This window comes from Clytia hemisphaerica, unplaced genomic scaffold (genome assembly GCF_902728285.1).
Source record: "Clytia hemisphaerica strain Z4C2 unplaced genomic scaffold, Clytia hemisphaerica genome assembly, whole genome shotgun sequence".
NCBI lineage: Eukaryota > Metazoa > Cnidaria > Hydrozoa > Leptothecata > Clytiidae > Clytia > Clytia hemisphaerica.
The window spans coordinates 488145-508174 of NW_027103319.1; the positions used below are offsets into that span (position 1 = coordinate 488145).

Below are 20030 nucleotides of genomic sequence, written 5' to 3' on the forward strand. Positions count from 1 at the left end.
GTTTATTAAGGCAATCGAAACCCAGTCTTAACTTTTTACGAAAGTTTTTAGTAGCCCCGCGGGTTATCAAAAAGACTGGATTGCATCATCCATATATAACCTCATTTCTTGCCCTTTAAAATAACTATGAATCTGGTAATAGAATGCTGACTAGAATACTGGCTAGCCCATTGTGTTCAACGAGATACCCAATGATGAGCTAAAGATAACACCCCTTCTTACAGACCCGGTGGGATTTTTTCAGCCAGTGGCTGGGGTGAAAATAACGGACCAAAACTCGACGGGGATTGATATTCCTATGTTTTTTATGACTGGGTATTTGAATTCCATTGTTTTCTAGCCAGAAATTTTCAGTGGGGATAGAAAAAAATAGCACAATATTTTGCAGTGGAGATTTCCTTATCTGATTATTTTCAGCAGGGACAAAAATTAAAGTATAATTTTCCACCGGGGACGATATTTTGGTCAATTTTTCCAGTGAAAAGGGGTCCCAGTGGGTCTGTGAGAAGGGGCGTAAGGTATATCCCCAAAAAAAGCTTCTCAGTAACTCAGTTTTTGCTATGGTAATTTTGATAAATTTTAAAACAAAGGAAAACTGGCAAATTGAATTGAGCAAGACTTCGCTATATTATCGTTATCAAAATTAAAATTTGTATGTATAAATTAAAAGATTATCTTTCTAAATATGAAATGTCAGTTTGATATGCGTGCGATGGAATCGAGTCCAGTCGACATGATTTCACATGAATTGAAGAGGAGTTCTATGAATTCTCTATCCATAATTTCATAAATATATAAAAAAAAGAGAATCTCAGGACATTGTGAAATGTGGTAATGTCCAATACTACGAAAAAAGTACAGGTTTAAACAAAATTCAACAATGGCGCGACTTGACTATTTCGGGACTAATTCTCAGAAACATTTTAAAACAATGCCAAAGTCACTGTTAGAAAAACGTATGCTTTACCTGATTCTAAATGGAGCAGATCTTAGAATTTTGGTGGTGTGAACAAAATCAGAGGAGCTTGTTCCTCCAAAATTATAGGTAGTAGAATTAAAAAATATCCCCAAAAAAATTGACTTTAAACGATAAGCCTATTCTATGAATTCTATCCATAATTCCATAAATATATAAAGAGAATCCCAGGACATCGTGAAATTTGGTAATTTCCAATTCTACGAAAAAGTGCAGGTTTAAACATATCCTTCCATATAACGTGTCTTGACTATCCTCGCAAAAGAATTTTTAAAGCAGTACCAAAGTCTTTGTCAAACAGTCATATGATATATAGAGTAGACCTTGCAATTTGGTGGTATGACCTCAAAGAGAGGAGTTTGTTTTCCCAATATTGAATGCTGTAAGAAAGAATACCTTCTCGAATCTCCCTCACAGAGCACAATAAGAATTTCTAATACCGATCCTTTTGATGACGTCAGCAGGCATACAGAAGACCGGGTCGACTTCTGCAATGGTTGTTTTGTCGTAACCAAGGAGGGAAAGGCCCGCTAAGCCGAACAGTGTGTGGAATGGGTCCACCTAAAAAGGTGAATTGAGTTTGTAAGATTTGAAGTATATTGATTTTGTTGTAAGTGCAGTTGCATTGCAATCGCTTGGGAAAAAAACATAAACCATTTCTAAAGACTGATCATCGAAACTGGTATTCTTGAAATTCATGACGTAATCTCTATACGGAAACACCCGAAAACACCGAGTGTTTGCCACCAGTTTTTAAATTTGAACAATGACACTGGTGACAAGCGTCCGGTGTTTTTCGAGTGCTTCCGTATAAAAGATTACGCCATGAATATCAAGAATTATCGTCCATTCTATTCGTATAAATTTGCGATGCCGGACATTATACGTCATGTCAAAAGACGGGCAGCCGTTGAACAATGTAGTTATCGAAAATATTGTTTTAGCGAAAACTTGCAAGGGAACATTTTTAGGATAAGAGTTATTATACATACCATATCACCTGGCCTATCAGATATGCCTCCAGTTTCGTCATCTTGCGATGCTAATATGAAATTTGATAGCTTGTCCTTGAGTGAAAAAAATATTGTTTTAGAATGAGGCGCCAAATGCTTGACAGTTTCAAGTCCTGTAAAGGGGTTGGGTTTAAATTGAAACCACTTTATTTAAAGGCAAGAAAATGACAAAATCACGAATTAGCTTATTCTCCAAAAAGTTGGTCTTGAGACCATACGCTTTAAGTTTGCATAAATTATGGTTTATGTAGCCTTTTCAATGAAAGTTTCATTTAAACATCAAAATCTAAGAAAATCCTGAGTTTTCTCGATTTCCCCTGCAATTATAGGCTTCTGCTCATCCTCTAGTGAAAAGAATTTCTATGTAGGAAGTATATCTATAGATGTGTACGATTCAAACTACTGCAATTACCAATGAAAAAGGGGCACAAAATGTCTAGAAAAATAACATTTACAACACTCGCCTTTACCTTATCGGCCCTTTTTACGCCGGCCCTTATTGGCGTTATTTTTGGGCTTGTGGCGTAATAAGGGCCGGTGTTAAAAGGGCCGGCGTAAAAAGGGCCAAAATTTTGCAATTTTTACCTAAAAGCGGCGTTAATTTTTGACCATTTTTTCTCGTTTTAAGGATTTTAAGCATGATTAGAAGATTAAAACTATCCATTTTTTAGTCTATATATACAAAAACCTGAGTTTTCCCAAATTTTTGTAAAAGCCTACATTTTCCAGGTTTTCTATGATATCTGAATGGACCACTGATCGGTCTGCCGATGACAACTTTTTTACTAATTATGATTTCTATTTTATCTCGTGAATGATAAAGCAAAAAGCATTACCTTATCAATCCAATCGATACGTCCGAGCATCTTGAGCGAAGCAAGTACCCACCATGAATAACATACATCAGGTAATTTCTCAGGGCGCCCGTTCAAACCGCCCGAGGGTAACTGGCGTTCGCAAAGCCACCAACAAAGTAGATCAGGGTTGATATGGTGCATCGAGTGAGTGATAGAGAGAACACCAACACAACAGTAAATCTGCGAAAAAGAAAACTGTCTTTTTGAGAAGCTGGTAGCCAATACACGGGGTTACTAATCAGTGATATATAAATTTGCTAATTAGATTTGGTCATTTTTTTTGATGACGTTATTGTCAATTTTGATTTTTTTCTTTCATATATTTATCGCGATTTATGGACGGTTTATTGTTAAAAACGCATTTTCGGTATTTGCCACATGTTAATCTTTTGTCCATTACTTTTATACCCAAGACGAAAAAATACCTCACATTCGAAAGGTGATAAAATTATCTTTCCAACGGTATATAGAAACCTTTTTTTAATAAAATCTTTTTGAGTTGACCCAAAATTCTACTGGACAAATACGCTAACATGTACAGTTTTTAGCCTCTCAAAGCTAGTTTAACCTACCCCGACAATTAATTCGGAACCCGTGTTTTATTTTTTTTGAAAAATGTAAATGTAAATTGTAAACGGGATCATGCCTCAGGATTTGGCATTTTTGTGGAACCTTTTAACATTGCTGGGTTTTAATGGTAAAATGCACTTAAAATGGCATTCTTAGGTTCAGTTGCCAAACTTCATGATAGTGATATTCTTACCATATCATTCTTAATTTTTTGGCTAATTTTATTATAAATATTCTTATAAAGTATATTCTTATAAAAAAAATCGAACGAGATAAATACAAAAGTGTGAAAATTTTGGGTTGTTTTAAAAGGTGGTGCCGTACCATGGGGTACCCCAATACACCGTTTAGGAGTCTCGCCATTTCACGGTACTCCATTGCAGAGGCCCGGTAAAAATGGTAGGTAAAAATGCGCACTTTAGTACTGTGAAAGGTTAGAGGAATGTAAACATTGTGAATTTTTGTCTCTCCTTTAAAGAGAATGATTTAGATGTTTGAACATGATATCAATGATAATTTTATAAGTCTCTCCTGAAAATTTCACAAAAATTCATCAAGAGGAAAAGAAGTTATGATTAAAAGGAGTTCTTTACCTACCGTTTTTCTGCTATGTTTCCTTATGAGAACCAGATGTTTTCCTACCGTTTTTTTACGGAGGAGAGTGAATTTTCCGTGATCGCTAAAATCAAAACAATGGAAAATTGGATTGACGCGTGCGCAGTCGACACTCCTAAACGGTGTATTGTGTACCTTATGGTCTACCCCCGAAAAGAATTTACAGGCTAGACTAGAAAATAATACGCGAATGATACAACCTTACCTCTATGAAATGGGTTAATTTTCACTATTCTGATATTAATTTGTCTCCAACCACATGTCAATAAACGAATTTCATTGGTCTAAAATGATGGGATCTTTGATCAAGCCAATCAAAATGATGGTGCTCACTAGCCTGTGAATTTTTGATGCACAAAAAATAGCAGGCTGTCTAACCCGAATCGGAAAAATATTGAGAAATGAAATAAACATTAGTCTAACATGCTAGACGACTTAACTCAGTAAAAAATAGGAAGTAAAAAACTTGTCAGGAGCATCAATATAGTCGTCTAGAATATTTTGTGCACAACAAACTTTTCATAAAAATTCTCTTTTTTCATGTTTTTGGATAACATTTTCAGGGGGTCTTGTTGGTTTGTTTTGGTTTTTTTTTTTTTTCTTTCACTTAGAAATTCTCATTGGCTGAAATTTTTATTTGTTTATGTATTTTGTTGTATATGATTGTTTTCTCACCCCGCAGAAATCTGCGGGCCCTGCTGGAACTCCCGTAAGCTACGGAAACCACCTTAGCCCAGTCGTTTATTTTAACCATATCCCGACATAAAAATTTCCCGCTTTCAACAAAAACGTTATAAACGACTGGATTCCCAGTCTAAATAAACATACGTTTTCTGGTCTGTAAAATTTCAAAGCCCGCGTAAAGATTTTTCGTGAAACGACGGCGCTACATGAGATTCTTCTCTGTATGGTATACAAAACAAGAAAATGTTGTTTTTTCAGCGAAGTTTTATTTTGGAACCATTTTTATTGCTATTGGGGAGTATTTAAAGCTTGAACAGTCAGCCTATCTACGAACACTGTAAGTTATCATGCTGTGGGAATGAGAAATCAGAGTAAACCATAAGGAACACCATTGGGGTTCCCCATGGTGCGGCACCACCTTTTAGAACAACCCGAATTTTTTTTCCTTGATTAATTATATATTTGTTATATTAATTATCAAATTATAACGGAATAAGAGGAAAATAGAATTCTGGCTTTAAATTTCTAATTTTTATTGATAGAAGTGGTTGTATGATATATACGCTTTTTTAGTTCCAGTTTTGTTTTAGTTTTTGCTTTTGTTTTATCTCGACAAAAACGTGCTAATAGTCGAAATATTATATTACAAAAAAATAAAATACAAAATGATATTATGGTTGGTTTCCTCGCTTTAATTGACCTCAATAGCATCCTGTATGTCAAACACGTTCTAGATATTTAAAATATTGATCAACCTTCAAAAACAAAGTAATGAATTAAAGTGATTTGTTATTGTGCGAAAGAAATAATTAAATTTTCGGAGAAGAACAAATCCATTTACAATATCATAATATTGTATATTTGGTGTTAAATTATGATGAATTTTTATTGCAAATGCATTTTGTTCTTCTCCAAAAATTTAATTATTTTTTTGCACAATAAAAGATCACTTTAATTTATTACTTGGTGTAGTCAGAAAAAACTAACTATTGGAAAGTTATGCTAGTGAAGAACTTTGCACTTAGTTTAAAACTAAATAAATATCTTAAAATAATTCAAAACTATTCTAATTCGGGTTCAGAATTTTATATTGTTTTTGGGAGTTTTGGTTTCATCGCTTATTTACAGTCTAATCAACAATCTACTGTTGTTGTTTGGCCATCGGGCAATTTGTAGTGTGTTTCAAAAGAGATTATTCTTTCAAGTTTGTATCGAATCTTAATCATGGTATTGCTGGATTCAATACCAAACTTCATTATTGGAATGCTCGGACTCTTGTATGCAATACAGCATATTTTCATATTCATTGTCATTTTATGGTCAAGGAAACTACGAAAAAATAAGACTAATCAGATCTTACTCAATTTGAACGCAGCATATATTATTACAGGGCTAGCTAATTTTATCCCGATCGTTATTTCGATGCATTTGGCGTTCCTACAATTCCCTGGCTATGTGTATAGTAACATGTCATTATTCGTGTTAAGTATTGATCGTGTTATTTTCATCAAATGGCCTTTCCACTATCAACGACTCGATTGGAAGGTTCAATCAATGTTATTACTCTTAACACCGATAAGCTTCCTGGCACCTTTAACTGGCACCATAATATCCGGCTCCTATAATACACAGGTCGTTCGTAACGAAGCCGCCGTTCGAGTCAAGATTTTCGGCACCGTAGCAGTCATCTTTACACTTGGAATATCAAATATGTTGATTTATCTGGTTCTCAGAGGTCACCAAAAAGCAATTAAAAGATTACAAAACACAACAAAAAACCCTGATACACAAAGTTTTAAATTCACTAAAAAAGATATATTGACACTTTATACATGTTTTGGTTGCGTTATATCATATGTTTTATTATGGTGTCCTGCTTTAGTTGCAAATCTAGTTGATTATTATGGACATGACAGTGTCTCAGTTGTGATTTACAAAGCTACTGTCATCTTTGGTAATTTGAATCCAATTTCTGATGGAATCATTTTTGCATGGTTCAATCGGGATTTTCAGTTAATTATGAGAAGGATGTTTCGAAAAAACACAACAGTAGAAATGGTGTTTGAGAGGACCGAGAGAAACTCTGCAAATATTGAAGTGACAAGGATTGAATCAGAAAAAGGTTCGTCATACGTGGTATCGTTGGCTTAGAATAAGGGTAATATTGTAAAAGATGGTTCCAGTCACTGACCTTTAGATACCCTGGACCAGGTTTCTCAATCCTGGCCAAGCAAAATCTTTGATCGGAGTTTTTTGAAAAACGGCGGCACTACTCAACGACGGCGGAGCGACTAAAACGATTTTAAAGTAACCCGTATTATCGCCCCACAAATCGTGGACAGTGGAAGCGAAGATTTACTGTGGTCCTCAGTTGGTCAGGATTGGGAAAAGCCAATATTTTTAACCGTCTCCGATGTAGAAAACACAGCAAACGAGACCGTCATTCTATCAATCAAGACAGATTATTGACCTAACAATCTATGATTTTGTAGATGTAAAAAAATACAACTTGGGAGCTACTTTTCTGTATTATGATGTAGATGAATCCTCTGTCGAGAATTGATAAGGACAACAATTTTATTGCTTTGCGATGCTTTTTTCATCTGTCGTGGTAAATGTGGAACCTTTGGTAAGATTTATAATTTGAGTAGAAATTCAAAATAAAAAAAATACCGTGTTCATTTTTCTTGGTTTGTTGGTTCAAAATCGAGGGAGTTTTTTTTCTAGTCAGACACCACACATATGTATTCTTGCTATACGAAGAAATAGCCCCAGCTGACACACTAACACCTAACGTTATATGGACGTTGTGAACGTTAAATAAACGTTGAAACAACGTTGTGTGCCATAGCTGGGATATGAATACTTTCTCTTTGTCAAACAAATATACCCCTTTATTAAGGTGCAGAATTGAGATAAGACATCTAAAAATCACTCTATTCCATTCCAAGGCGCCAATTTTGATATCATAGGAAAAAGAAGTACTTAAAAATAATTACCTGGCCTGCATGAGATTCTGAACCTGGAGTACATCCAAACCCACCATCGAAATTCATACATCTGACAACAAAATCCACGGCTTTCTCCACATTAATTGCTTCCATTCGATCCTGCGAAAAGTAAAATTTACCGGCCTTTCAGATCACGTGTCCAGTAGCAGTTAACTCTTAACAGACAAAAAGTACGCCAAACGTACCAAGAAACTTTTAAATATTTTATCAAAGTTCCTTGGCGTGCTCAGAAAACTCTACTTTCCAACGACGCTACTTTAAAGCCTTCAAAAAACATTTCCTTTTTTAAAAGTCTTCACCTGAGAAGTCATTCAACTACAATTTTTGTTTCGAAAGTATCTCTTCGTACGTGATACTCTATCGAAAATTCATCATGTCTGGACGAGGTAAAGGAGGAAAAACCAAGAACAAGGCCAAGACCAGATCATTTAAACGCAAAAACAAATCACAGACGACGAGCAGCTGAAAGCAAAATTCAAAGAACCCGCGTAAACATCACAACAATTCGCTAAGGATGGTAAGAGACAAAGAAAAACGACATATTAAGTCCATTATTAAACGCACAAATCTTCGTCATAAAAATTCTCAAAAGTGCGAATACATAAACTCGCTATTGTAGGCTTAAAGGAAGATGTGAATGAGAAAGTAGACCACCTCAACTTGTTGCTATAAGATTCATATTACCGAGTTTATGTATTTGCACTTTTGAGGACGGTAGAGTGACTGAAGCGATTTGGAAAAACCCGCAATTCCGCCCCGCAAAATCGAGGACGGTAAAAGTGCTGATTTACCGTCGTCCTCAGCTGGTCAGGATCTATCAAATTAGAACCTTACCGTCTCCGTCGCTGAAAAACACACATACATAAACTCGCTATTATTCTTGAGTTACCGGGCACCGAGTATACGCTTGGCCTTTGGTTTCAAGATAAGGTATGTTTTAAACTGAGTAATGACTATTTATAAGGGCAGATTTTTGATAAAAGAAATTTCATCAAGGGTTTTCTATAGCATAAGATAACATTCTTTGCGCATTGAGAGCCTTGAGGATTCTTTAAATAAATTGACGTCACAATTCAGCAAAAGTTTAAAAAATGACGTCAAATAATAAATTTGTAGTTTTTTCTATAAGGTCAATTAAAAAAAGAAAGTTAGTAAAATATTTTTAGCGATAGCAATAGACATTAGTCGTGTTTATTTCTATTGCGAGATTTTGATTATATTGCTTATTTTGAAATTAAAATTTGTGTTGTCAAAATGTCTGACGACATTCGAAAAATGTATAACAAAGTTCTTTGCGAAGAAAGTGAAGAACAGATGGTTCAATTTCGTCAAGAAATGAAGTTGAAAGAAGAAAAACATAAAGTGATGTTTGAGAAAATTCAAATGGTAAGCTTTGATTTGTTTGGAGTATTTGTTTTCGACTTTGGTCTCTTAAAATTACATTCACTTTCCCCATCAGCATCATTTCATTACACCTCATCTCGTCGTTATTAAACTTTAAGTAATTAATTCATCACTTTTTGTAGACAGCTTTTCTAACCATTAAAGCAGTGTCAAACAAATGACCCGTTAAACGTTCCAATTTGCCTGAAAATGGTCGACATCAATTCTTTCAGGAACTCTTTCATAAATAACTTTCTACTTTTTTCATGATCAGGAAAATGATAAACTGTTGGAGAACCTCACTCGAGTGCAAGATGAAAACAATCACTTCAAAGATGAGATCTTTCAAAAGGATAAAGAGATTGCAATCTTGCAGAAGGAGATATATCATTATGAGCATTTTCAAGATAAAAATGATAGAAAAATGTTCCTCCAAGACAAAAAAATCCAACAATTACAAAAAGAATTAGATGCTTACAAGCTCTCAAATTATGTCGATGGCTTGGCAGTTTCGATGACCAAAGAAGCTTCTTTGCATCAAGAGGAATCAGTCCAACGCAAATTAAAAGAATGTGAAAATAGTAAAAAATCACTCGAAGAATTGATGAACAAACTTGAAAAACTGCGGGAAAGTCTTGATGAGAAACAAAGTAGAATCGCCTGCTTAGAGGAACTGAATGGAGAGCTTGATGAAGACTTACAAATGGCTGATAATGAGATTGATAGATTACAAGGATGTGTTGGTAAGAAAGAAGGAATGAATGCAAATCTGGAGAAATGGAATACGAAACTGGTAACAGATCTTCAATCAGCTGACGCAGAGGCTGACCAATTGCGACAGAATGTTCAAGCTAAGGAAGTTGAGATTCAATCTTTGAAGCAATTGAACGGAGAGCTTGATAATGGTATACAAATGGCTAGCCAGGAGCTTGATGCTTTGCACCATAACAATGCTAAATTGGAAGATACCTTGGCCAGAGTTACAGAAGAAAAGGAACAATTTGAGAAAAGATTAGATGAAGCGATAGACGAACAAGATATGCTGGATAGGTGGATTCGAAAATTGAATACTGATAAGAAAGAATGGAAAGAGCGGTGCGAGAAGAATGAGAAAATGTTTGCCAAAACTGAAGGTAACCTTGCATTGATGACTGGTGAACGTGATGTTAAAGCCTCATTATTGGTAGACGCAGAAGAAGAACTTAGATTAACCCAGAATGCTAGAACACGCCAGTACTACCATGACTTGACCATTCAAATTGGTTTACAACACTTGAAAAGTGACATGGAAAAGAAAATGCAATCATGCAATGGTAGTGGTATCTTCAACTTCCGAAAATCCACTTCCAAACTCGAAATTGTCAACAAATTGCTCGTCCACGTTAAAAGTGCGTTGAACACGAATGCCTGATTTCTTTGTAACATCTTTCATCTCGAATAAATATAACATCAAAAAACATAAAAAAACTTTTTTGCTAGGGACATGTGTTCGGATATCGTTGTTAGAAATTATTCATAAAGGCTCATTGTGTTGTTGGGGTCATAACAAAAGCAGGCTTAGGCACCGGTCTACCCGAATGAATAAACCTTTCCAAGCTATTTGTCGGTCTTAATCAACAGATATTGTCATTCACTCGATCGAATAAGAGAAAATAGGCCGATAGGAACATGAAGGAAACTCACCAATAATCGAAGAGCTGCAATTGCACAAAATGAAAAACGACTGTCTACTTCACCTAAAATAGATGAAATCGAGTAGTTTGAGAAGTGTCTTTCAGCACCAGTTTTTGAGTCATGCATTTAAATTATAATAAGGAAAAACTTAGGACATCTCTACTTCAAACCATAAGACATAAAAACATAAAATTCAAGCTGCATCAAGACCAGGAGAAATACGGCAAGTCCATTTTCGTGTCTTTTTGATATTTTAAAACTCTCACTTGAATATCCATGTAGGCCAACAAAATCGACAATAGTATCTTACAAATAATTTAAAACATAAAAATGTGTCGGTGCATTTTACCCCATTTGTCACCAAAGAAGGATCCATCTTCTTGTTGCAAGCCAGCAATGAATGAAGAAGTCTTGTCCCTATCAATGTCATCTAACCGATCAAATAGTGCTAAAATCTACAATGAAAAAGGGGAGTTTTTTTCATTTAGAGCTGTGCACAAAAAGAGCGGACAGTAGAAAATAATTCTAACTCGTACACATTTTTTATAAAGACAAAGTATATATAAGAACATAAGGCTTCGATGACCAATCTGTTAGGATCCAGTTAAAAACATTTTAAGGCTTTTGTGGACTCAAAACACCCGTTTTCTCAGGAAAATGGGTAAAAATGCTCACAAAATGGTGAAAATAAGAACATTTTAAGAACATTTTTTAGGCTTGAAACCCAAAAAGTTAAGAACATCCGGAGGCTTCAAAAATGTTTGACGTTCTTATAAAAAAAAGATCAGAAATTGGCTTATATCGATCGACTCGTTAATGGAGGAAAAATTAATTATGCGAAATGACTTCATCAAAGATGGATTGGAAAGTTTATCTCAAGTTGAAGACGATATTTCAATTGACGATTGTTTAGAAAAAGGAAGAATTGAAATACAAAGGTGATAAAGATGATCCGATTTTCCACATTTTGTTTAGTTAATGATAACTTTTCACTGTAGATACCACCCAAGTAGCAATTTGAAAGTTGAACTAAAAACAGTTAAAACAATTTAATATTTTTCCGAAAGACAGCCATACAACACATACCTGAATTGAACTTAGCGTATAAAGCAAGTGAGCATCGTGATTCTGACAGGCACTAAAACCACCATTTGGATGTTGGCAAGCCAAAACAAACTCTAACACTTCTTTTTGGTTCATCGCTTCCAGTCTCTTCATCAACGACATTGCAGTCAACCCCCAATAAACACCACTCACTCGCAGGTATTCCGTCATTACGTATTCCTACGTACAAAGATTGAAAACAAACAAATGCTAAATTTCAAACAAATTCCTGGGAATATTTGTAACAGTAAGTGGGAGATGCGAGGCATCATGTACACTTTCAAATTAGAGAGTCCAATAGACCTTTTCATAAATTACGCCACGAACATCACTTGCCTCGTTTTGAAATTATTGCCAAGGTGATTAACTTCCAGCGGATTTTATCAAAACTACTTTCTATTCATAAAAAAATCATGTCTCAAGGGATATAATCACCATGGTAATTATTTGAATACGAGGCAAGTGATGTTCTTGACGTAATTTATGAAAAGGTCTTTAAGGGACCCTGTCCATTGTAAAGTAGAAATTATCTTAGGACATCTTGATTACATTCCAGATTAAGTCCATCCGCCAAATGTGCACTCTTTTTTTACAACGGTGTGGAAATCAGCGTAATTCGACAAATTGCCATGTAAGTGTTTTCCCTATGGCAGCGAAAAAGAGTGTACAACTAAAACGAATGAACTTTCTTCGAATGAATGAAATTGAAACTTAACAAGTCATACTTACATAGTCTTCCTTCTTTTCTTCGTAAGCCTTGATGTATTCTGCATGTTTTTCCATCAAAAGTGTTTTCGGTGCATTTTCTGGGATTTTCGCATCTTTGATTTGAGTGCTCTGAACAAAAAGATATAGCATTTGGAAGGCTCGATGGCCAAAATAGAAAGAACAAGTTAAGAAAATTTTAAAAGCGTCCAATTTCTTAGGAAAATGGACCAAAATACTCACAAAATGGTGAAAAAACGTTAAGAACATTTTCAGGCTTGAAACTCAAAAAGATCCGAAGGCTTCAAAAATTTTGGATGTTCTTATTAAAAAAAACATGCATGCCAACAAGTAGAATTTCCGACTATCTTCATAATTGGTTGGCTTGCTACTCATCAAATAATTTTTGAAACTTTAGGATAAGAGAGTCTTACCATATTTATTTACTGTATGTATCGAATCAATCCCTTTTCCAAAATTTTCATTTCATTTCATTCATCTCATTTTGTTTTTCATGTTTTTTTTCTAATTTTATCTAAGAAATAGAAATAGAAACAAAAAACAATTGTCCTATCAGAGTTTATGAAATAAAGTTTGCCTGGTAAGGTTAAAGTCGTCTACTGGGTGTTTCGATTTCAATCGAATTCGAGTGAATATGATGGTGAAATATTTAACAACAAAGCTTCCTGTAAAAAAAAAATTAAAATCTTCAAAGTTAATACATAATAGCCTAAAATTTTATAAATTTACAAAAACCATATATTTTTCTTGCAAATCTTCAGTTTTCGTCACCACCTGCAACTCCCGTCATTTAACGTACGCAGTTTTCAATTTTAAACCATTCATTATTATTTTCAAGATAGTAATCATCATCAACGATGGTCAAAACGTCATTTGATTGGGTCGGTACTTTTTAAAAAGTGAGGGATAGAATGTCAATAGAAACAGAAGACACTGGAAGAACTTAAAAGCTAAAACCACTTCTACCACGTGAAAAGTCACAAAATAATCCGCTTTCAAGACATGCATCTTTTCAACATTCTGGTAACCACGAGTGATGAAATATCTCTGGAAAAGTGATATCCTTGTTAAATACCAATGGAACCTTCTTTGTAGATCGTCACGTGTCTTCTTCTTTGAGCGCATCTTTCAAAGCGTTGAAGAATCTAAGGCATCGATTGAAAAAAAAACTAAACATAAATTTTAGCCAGACAAAAGGAGGTCAACAAGCGAAGGGAAAACGTTTTACTAATGAAAGAGCTCCTGTGTGTCTTGATTGCCCATGCTTAATAAAATGAAGCAATAATACTCGAAAACATGGGAAAATTAGAGAGGAGGTTTACAAGCTACAACCCCAAGTTACAGATTACATAATTTGTCTCGAATAGTCTATTTCTATTTTTACGCCTCAATATCATATCATCACACATCAATTCTACCCGAAAAGATACTTTCGGGAATCCAATAAACGAGGTAAAAAATATTTTTTTTACTTATCAATCTTGGCGAAATTCTCGTCTAGTTTGCCATTCGCTAGTACAACCAGTTTCTCGAGATACTGAAAAATACAAGTATGACGAATGAATGACCTACAGTGGATTCTCGCTAATCCGAATTTATAATATTATCATATATACTGACTGACTTTTAGTTCCCTTCAAGGGAAAGACCTAATAAAATACTTTTTTTTTTAAATTCGAATCTCTCTGTAATTCGAACAAATAAGACTTCCCATTCAAGTTCCAATTAGCAATACCTATTCAACATCAACATTTTTTAGTTTTTTTGTATAAGGAAATGAAGACAAGGGAGTCAAAAAAACACTTATAAAAATCATCTTTTAAAATATCGTATTTTTTTATAGTATCCTCCAAAAAAACGTCCAGGGGTTAACTTACTTCTTTTGGCACTCGTGTAGTTTCATCAAATGCTAGTGGAACCTCTAAGCCATGAGTTGAACGAACCGCCTGAAACAAGATAGTTTTATGATGTAACGACTGATAAAGATTCGAGAAATATCATTTGAAAGATGTCATAACAGATTTTCAAAAAAAAAGCCAATCTCGATGTAGTTTTTTACTCGGGCGGGCGGAATGGGTCACGGCGATGATTAGTGTAGAAGTTTTCTATCCAAAATACATATCATCTGACCAGTAGCACTTTTCATACCATTAAGAGTTAGTTCATCTAATGTTTCCAGCTCACCCAAATAGAACCTTACATGCAACCGCTAGTTGTTAAATAGCGTAAAGTACAAAACGTAATGAATCTGGGTGGATGTAGGGGTAGTAGTCACGGGTAGTCGGGGTTTGGGATGGCGAAATATGTCGTTCTTTGATAGTTAGAGTTAGGGTTAGGGTTTGTCGTTCTTTTTGTCGCTATTTAATAGTTATTTGTCGTTCTTTTTAACTGGTCTGGAAACGTTAGATGAGAGTCTCTTTAAGTAGTGAATTTTAACACTAAACCAATATTTTGCTGGTTTATAAAAAAAAAGAGTTGTGAAATCATTAGCGCCTATAATAATTTAATAATATAATATTTACATACCAGCATTATTTTTTTCTTTTTGCCGATGACCAGACCAGAATTTCTGTAACCACATTCCAAAGCAACTTTCAACTGCAAAAAGTTAAAAAGAATAGAAATATTATATTCGGAAAAATTATTAGGTACTTAGGCAATCGAAATCTTAGAACCAAAATAATTACTTTTTTAAATAAGTCAAAGGAATACTTTTATAACATGGGCCCCGGCGATCCATTTTGAGTGTGGGGGGGGGGATATTTTGGAAAAAATGTCACCCACCATGGTTGGGCGACGAAGAAATTTTTTCACTTTTTACACCCTCAAAACACCTTTTAAAAACGTTATCTAAATTGGGGAGAATAATAGTTTTTATGGCTTAAAATAGTAACTTTAAACAAAATATGGCATGGTCTGCAAAAACGTGACGTTGACGGGGCCCATGTATAAGAAATCAATTATAACGTATGATTTTCCAGAACGAAATTTGACAAAGTAAGCTCATCTTTATAATTGGAACATCGAGCGTGACTTTTAGCGAAATGGAATGAACAATTTCATATTGAAATAGGTTCTGAAACATAGTGGGAAAATTTGGAGACGCAGCCTTATTCACCTTTTCGACCGTAGCCGCCAATTGCCGCGCGGGCATTTTTTTGTCCGCTTTATCCCACTAAAACCGTTCCAGTTTTTTTTCGCACCTATAGACAATAGAAAAATGTGTCAAAAAAGGATTGGATCGAGTTTAGGGGGATAATCAAATAATTAAGTGAAAAGGTGTATTATAGGAGATAATTTTACTATTGAGAAAAAAAGTTACTACTGTTAATACTGTTAGTCAGTTTATGTGAAATAAAATTTTTTTAATCGAAGTGAGCATCCAAAATTAGTGATTCGACATACTCAAAAAGGGAAGCTGTAATAACAAAATATCACATCACAGTCATAATTACCAAACCCATGGTACTATATTGGGATGAAAAAATAGCTTTAACAAACGAGAGAAACTTTTCAGTTTACGTTGGAATGTTAACCGACATGACTGTATTTACCGTTTTGGGAAGCTCGGAATTTTCATGTTTAGTAAAAAAAGGAACAAAATAGTGAATAATTACCAACCCATGGTAGTATATGGGATGAAAAAATGGTTTTAACATACGAGAGAAACCTTTTAAAGTTTGCACCTTTCGAATAATGTTGGAATGTTAACCGACCCTATTTACCGTTTTAGGAAGTTCGGAATTTTCAAGTTTAGTAAAAAAAAGTAACGAAATAGTGAAAAAGCCGAATCGCCAAGGTTGTTAATTATCATATAGATTTGTTTGAACAGACGGACAGGAGCATTATATGAGTCTCTGATGACAAAAAACTGTTTTTGATATAAAATAGGGTGAAGCATTCGCGAAAACTTGAGACTTATCAAATTAATGACAGGTGAACTAATAGAAATGAAACTTAGCTCAAGAAACTTCTAGGGTCTAGGACTTAAAAGCCCTTAAAAACCTTTGTTTTGAGAAAGAAAGTCTTGGACCTGATCTGAGTATAGAACTTAAAGGAAAGAAGCTTTTACTTTCAGGTGAAGATTTGTGAAAAACAGTTGATCATAATTTGATTAAAACTTTTTCAAAAAGAAACATCAAAAACTAATCTACAGGAATTAACGAGCCGTGTTTCCTTAATAATAGATAATTTCTGAATTTATAAATGTGGATAATTTTTGTGAAGAAGTAATTTTTGTGAAGAACATCATTTTATCATTTTGGATTGAGAAAAAAACGTCGAAAGGAAAATGAATAACTCAAGTACTGGCTTGCAAAACAACACTATCACAAATCAAAGATTCCAAATAACGCAACAGGAGATCGAACTCATCAAACTGATGTTAGAAACACAGAAATATCTATTGGAGTATATTCAACCAGTGCTAATGGGATTTTTCGGTGGCGTAGGTAATCTACTCATCATTGTATACTTTCTGAAAATCAATTTCAAGAGCCTCAAAAAGATGTCGTCCTATCATTTCTTGATTATAAATTTAGCGGTTGCCGATTTTTTGACTTGCATTGGAACGTCTGTTTTCTTCCCGTTTCTCGTCAAAGGAGATATCTGGGCACGCAGATTAGCTTGTCATTATGGAGTTGATTTTTCAGCTGGTGTTTGTCCTCTAACATCATGCTGGATTCTGGTTTGGCTATCCTATTCGAGATATCGTGGTATTGTAGAGCCCTTTAAGCCTGGTTTCAGTAAAAGAAAATGGGCTTGCGTTTGTACCCTTACTTGGGTTGTGGCCCAATTGGTTTTCCTTTATCTACTCCTCAAACGTCGCTTCATCGAAGAGCACCTGTTCTGTACAATCGATGTTAACGACTTAAATATTTTCATTCAAATGTTATGTCTGATGGCGATCGATTGTGTTTTACCGGTATCGCTCATGACTTATTTCTATCATCAAATGAAACAAAAACTTTTCCAAGAAGAGAAAAAGAACACTTTCACACTCAACGATAAAAGCCGTCGAAGGAATCGGATAGCGTTACGAAACATAAAAAATCTTAACATTGTTTACGCAATTTTTGTCATCCCTGGCCGTCTCATAGACTCTTTAATTTATATCACGACGTGGTTGGACGTGAACGAAGGATTTCTATTTAACGAATTATTCAAACATTTCTTAAGTTTGATTTACGCTTTGTCGAACGCAGCAGTCTATCTCAATAACGCATGTAACATCATTGTATATATTAAACTTGTTGGCGGATTCAGACAATTTCTGGTAGACATATTTTGTTGTGGTTTTTTGAGAAAGTGATTGAGAGGCATTGCAAGCCTCATCACTTTAACTGTCCATACACAGTGTGGGACCCTTTTTATATTCATTTATTGATAAAATGGTAAAAATATGGTAAAAATATGATAAAAATCTCCTTAAAATGAATCCACATTCTAAACATTTAAGAACTTTCTCTCTTCCCTTGCCTTCGTTCCTGAGCCCTTTACCTTTTGAAAAATAATGAAAAGCTACACGTAACTACAATTCTGAATGCACCTTTTCGACCGTAGCCGCCAATTGCCGCGCGGGCATTTTTTGTCCGTTTTGCCACCCTAAACTCGATATCCAATTCTTTTTTTTTAACACTAGACGAGACGGTTTTAGGGGGGGGGGGGTAAAACAGACAAAAAAATACCCGCGCGGTAATCGGCGGGTATAGATACAACTCTCTGAGTAGAGACAAGGGGAGTGAAATGTTCAACGTCAGTACCTATCTTAAAGGATAAAAGGATAAATAATTAAGAATGAAAAGTTCTTACAAATGTTTGTGCATGTTCCAAGGTGCGACATTGGACATGTAAAATAAAGGATTCATATTTGAAGATGGCACCAGTCAAATCACCAGCCTCTTCCAAAACATTGATCTAGAAGGGTAAAAACAAAAGGATTAACTGGAGCTGTAACCCCATGAACTCATAATATCAGAGGGGTTTTCAACTTTCCGTTCAGAGGGTTTTAAAAAGAAGACCTAATTATGATTATTAGAACAGAAACACACGTTTTTTTATAAGATCAAACTATATAAGATCATAAGGCTTCGATGGCCATTTTGGACATTTTTTGGACATCATCCACCAAAGTTGCTCTATTATTAAATGTGTATTATTTTATATTATTAAAAACAGGTTTTTCCTTTTTTGGCGTTTTTTGGACAAAAATGTCCTTCGCCTATCCGCCAAATTAAATTTCCGCCAAAATTTCTTCCTTTAATGTACTCACAAATTTTTAGGCCTAAAACTTAAAAAGTTAAGAACATCCGAAGGCTTCAAAGATTTTGGATGTTCATATTAAAACAACGTGCACTAGACCCCAAATCATTCAATCAATTTATTCAGACAAATGATCGCTGATTTTCATACCACATTTTCTGTTGGAACTGGTTCATGGGAAGAAAGAAGCCATTTGCAACCTTTCTTCTTGTTTTCACCCTAAAAATTTATGTGATCAAGAAAATAATAGAATAAAATATCATAAAAAAGATAATTCACAATTAAACAAATTCAAATCACTGAACGTTTGAGAATAGGGTAAGTCCTTTCAAGAATTTTCTTCATTGTTATTGGTAAAAAACTGACAGACACAATCGTACTCGAGATATACCCAAAAAGGTAAATCATTCTTATTTTGACAACGTGCATGTCCTTGATCTCAAGCAATGTTTTCACCAATGACCTTTTAATTGACTTGAAATTTCTATCTTTAAAAAGGTACGATTGTCTGTCAATTAATGACAAAATATAAATGACAATCAATCAATAAAAATCGTTGATCCATAATGATTCGGAGAAGTTTTTGTGATCGAAATCTTACTCTTAGGTTCCAAATAAACGGGGGGGGGGTTGGAAAATTTTCTAGATTATAATAAACGGGGGGGACCTAATTGCCGGGGGGGGTTGGAAATTGTACTTCTGAAACCCAAAAGTAAGGTAAAAATAGGCCAAAATCAGGCTATTTAGAGCAAAATAAGGGGCCTTCTCTTTGACAGCTGAAAATATTTTTAGAGATTAATAAACGGGGGGGGGTCCTAATAAGGTCCGGGGGGGTTGGAAAATTTGCCCGTTTATTTGGAACCTAAGAGTACTTACTTCACGAAAAATGTGTAGCCTTCCTGAGCAAGAACTTGTGGTAAAAAAATTGGGTTGCGTATTGATGAAGACAATCAAGTCATGTATTGGAGCGTCAAAACTTCCTTTCTTACTATGGTCAATACTTTTCAAGCTTTGTACTTTTTGTTTATCAAATACATTGTTACTCATTCTTTACAACTAAAAGAAAAATAAACAAATGGTTATCATAGGAATATTACGAAGACAATTCTTAGAAACTAGATAGACAGAAAGAATGTAGAATAAGTTTAGAGGGAAA

The 20030-nt window shown here is 34.7% G+C and overlaps 3 protein-coding genes across 3 annotated transcripts; 1 reads left to right on the top strand and 2 right to left on the bottom strand.

The window, feature by feature from the left end:
• Positions 1–608: 608 nt before the first annotated feature.
• Positions 609–13127, bottom strand: LOC136814582 (geranylgeranyl transferase type-2 subunit beta-like). Its single transcript, XM_067071089.1, has 9 exons — positions 13027–13127; positions 12617–12724; positions 11870–12067; positions 11133–11238; positions 10793–10845; positions 7715–7825; positions 2826–3026; positions 1969–2043; positions 609–1537 (listed from the first exon to the last, which is right to left on the bottom strand). The coding sequence occupies exons 1-9, from the start codon at positions 13027–13029 to the stop codon at positions 1388–1390; spliced, it is 1005 nt and encodes a 334-aa protein (XP_066927190.1). The 5' UTR covers positions 13030–13127; the 3' UTR covers positions 609–1387.
• On the top strand, positions 8985–10526 carry LOC136814290 (centrosomal protein of 135 kDa-like). The gene is made up of 2 exons (XM_067070817.1): positions 8985–9112; positions 9384–10526. The coding sequence occupies exons 1-2, from the start codon at positions 9002–9004 to the stop codon at positions 10518–10520; spliced, it is 1248 nt and encodes a 415-aa protein (XP_066926918.1). The 5' UTR covers positions 8985–9001; the 3' UTR covers positions 10521–10526.
• A 156-nt stretch (positions 13128–13283) lies between the features above and the next one.
• LOC136814522 (tRNA wybutosine-synthesizing protein 3 homolog) lies at positions 13284–19930 on the bottom strand. Its single transcript, XM_067071084.1, has 7 exons — positions 19751–19930; positions 19025–19093; positions 18425–18529; positions 15140–15211; positions 14491–14559; positions 14086–14150; positions 13284–13758 (listed from the first exon to the last, which is right to left on the bottom strand). The coding sequence occupies exons 1-7, from the start codon at positions 19919–19921 to the stop codon at positions 13713–13715; spliced, it is 597 nt and encodes a 198-aa protein (XP_066927185.1). The 5' UTR covers positions 19922–19930; the 3' UTR covers positions 13284–13712.
• Between the last annotated feature and the right edge of the window lie 100 nt (positions 19931–20030).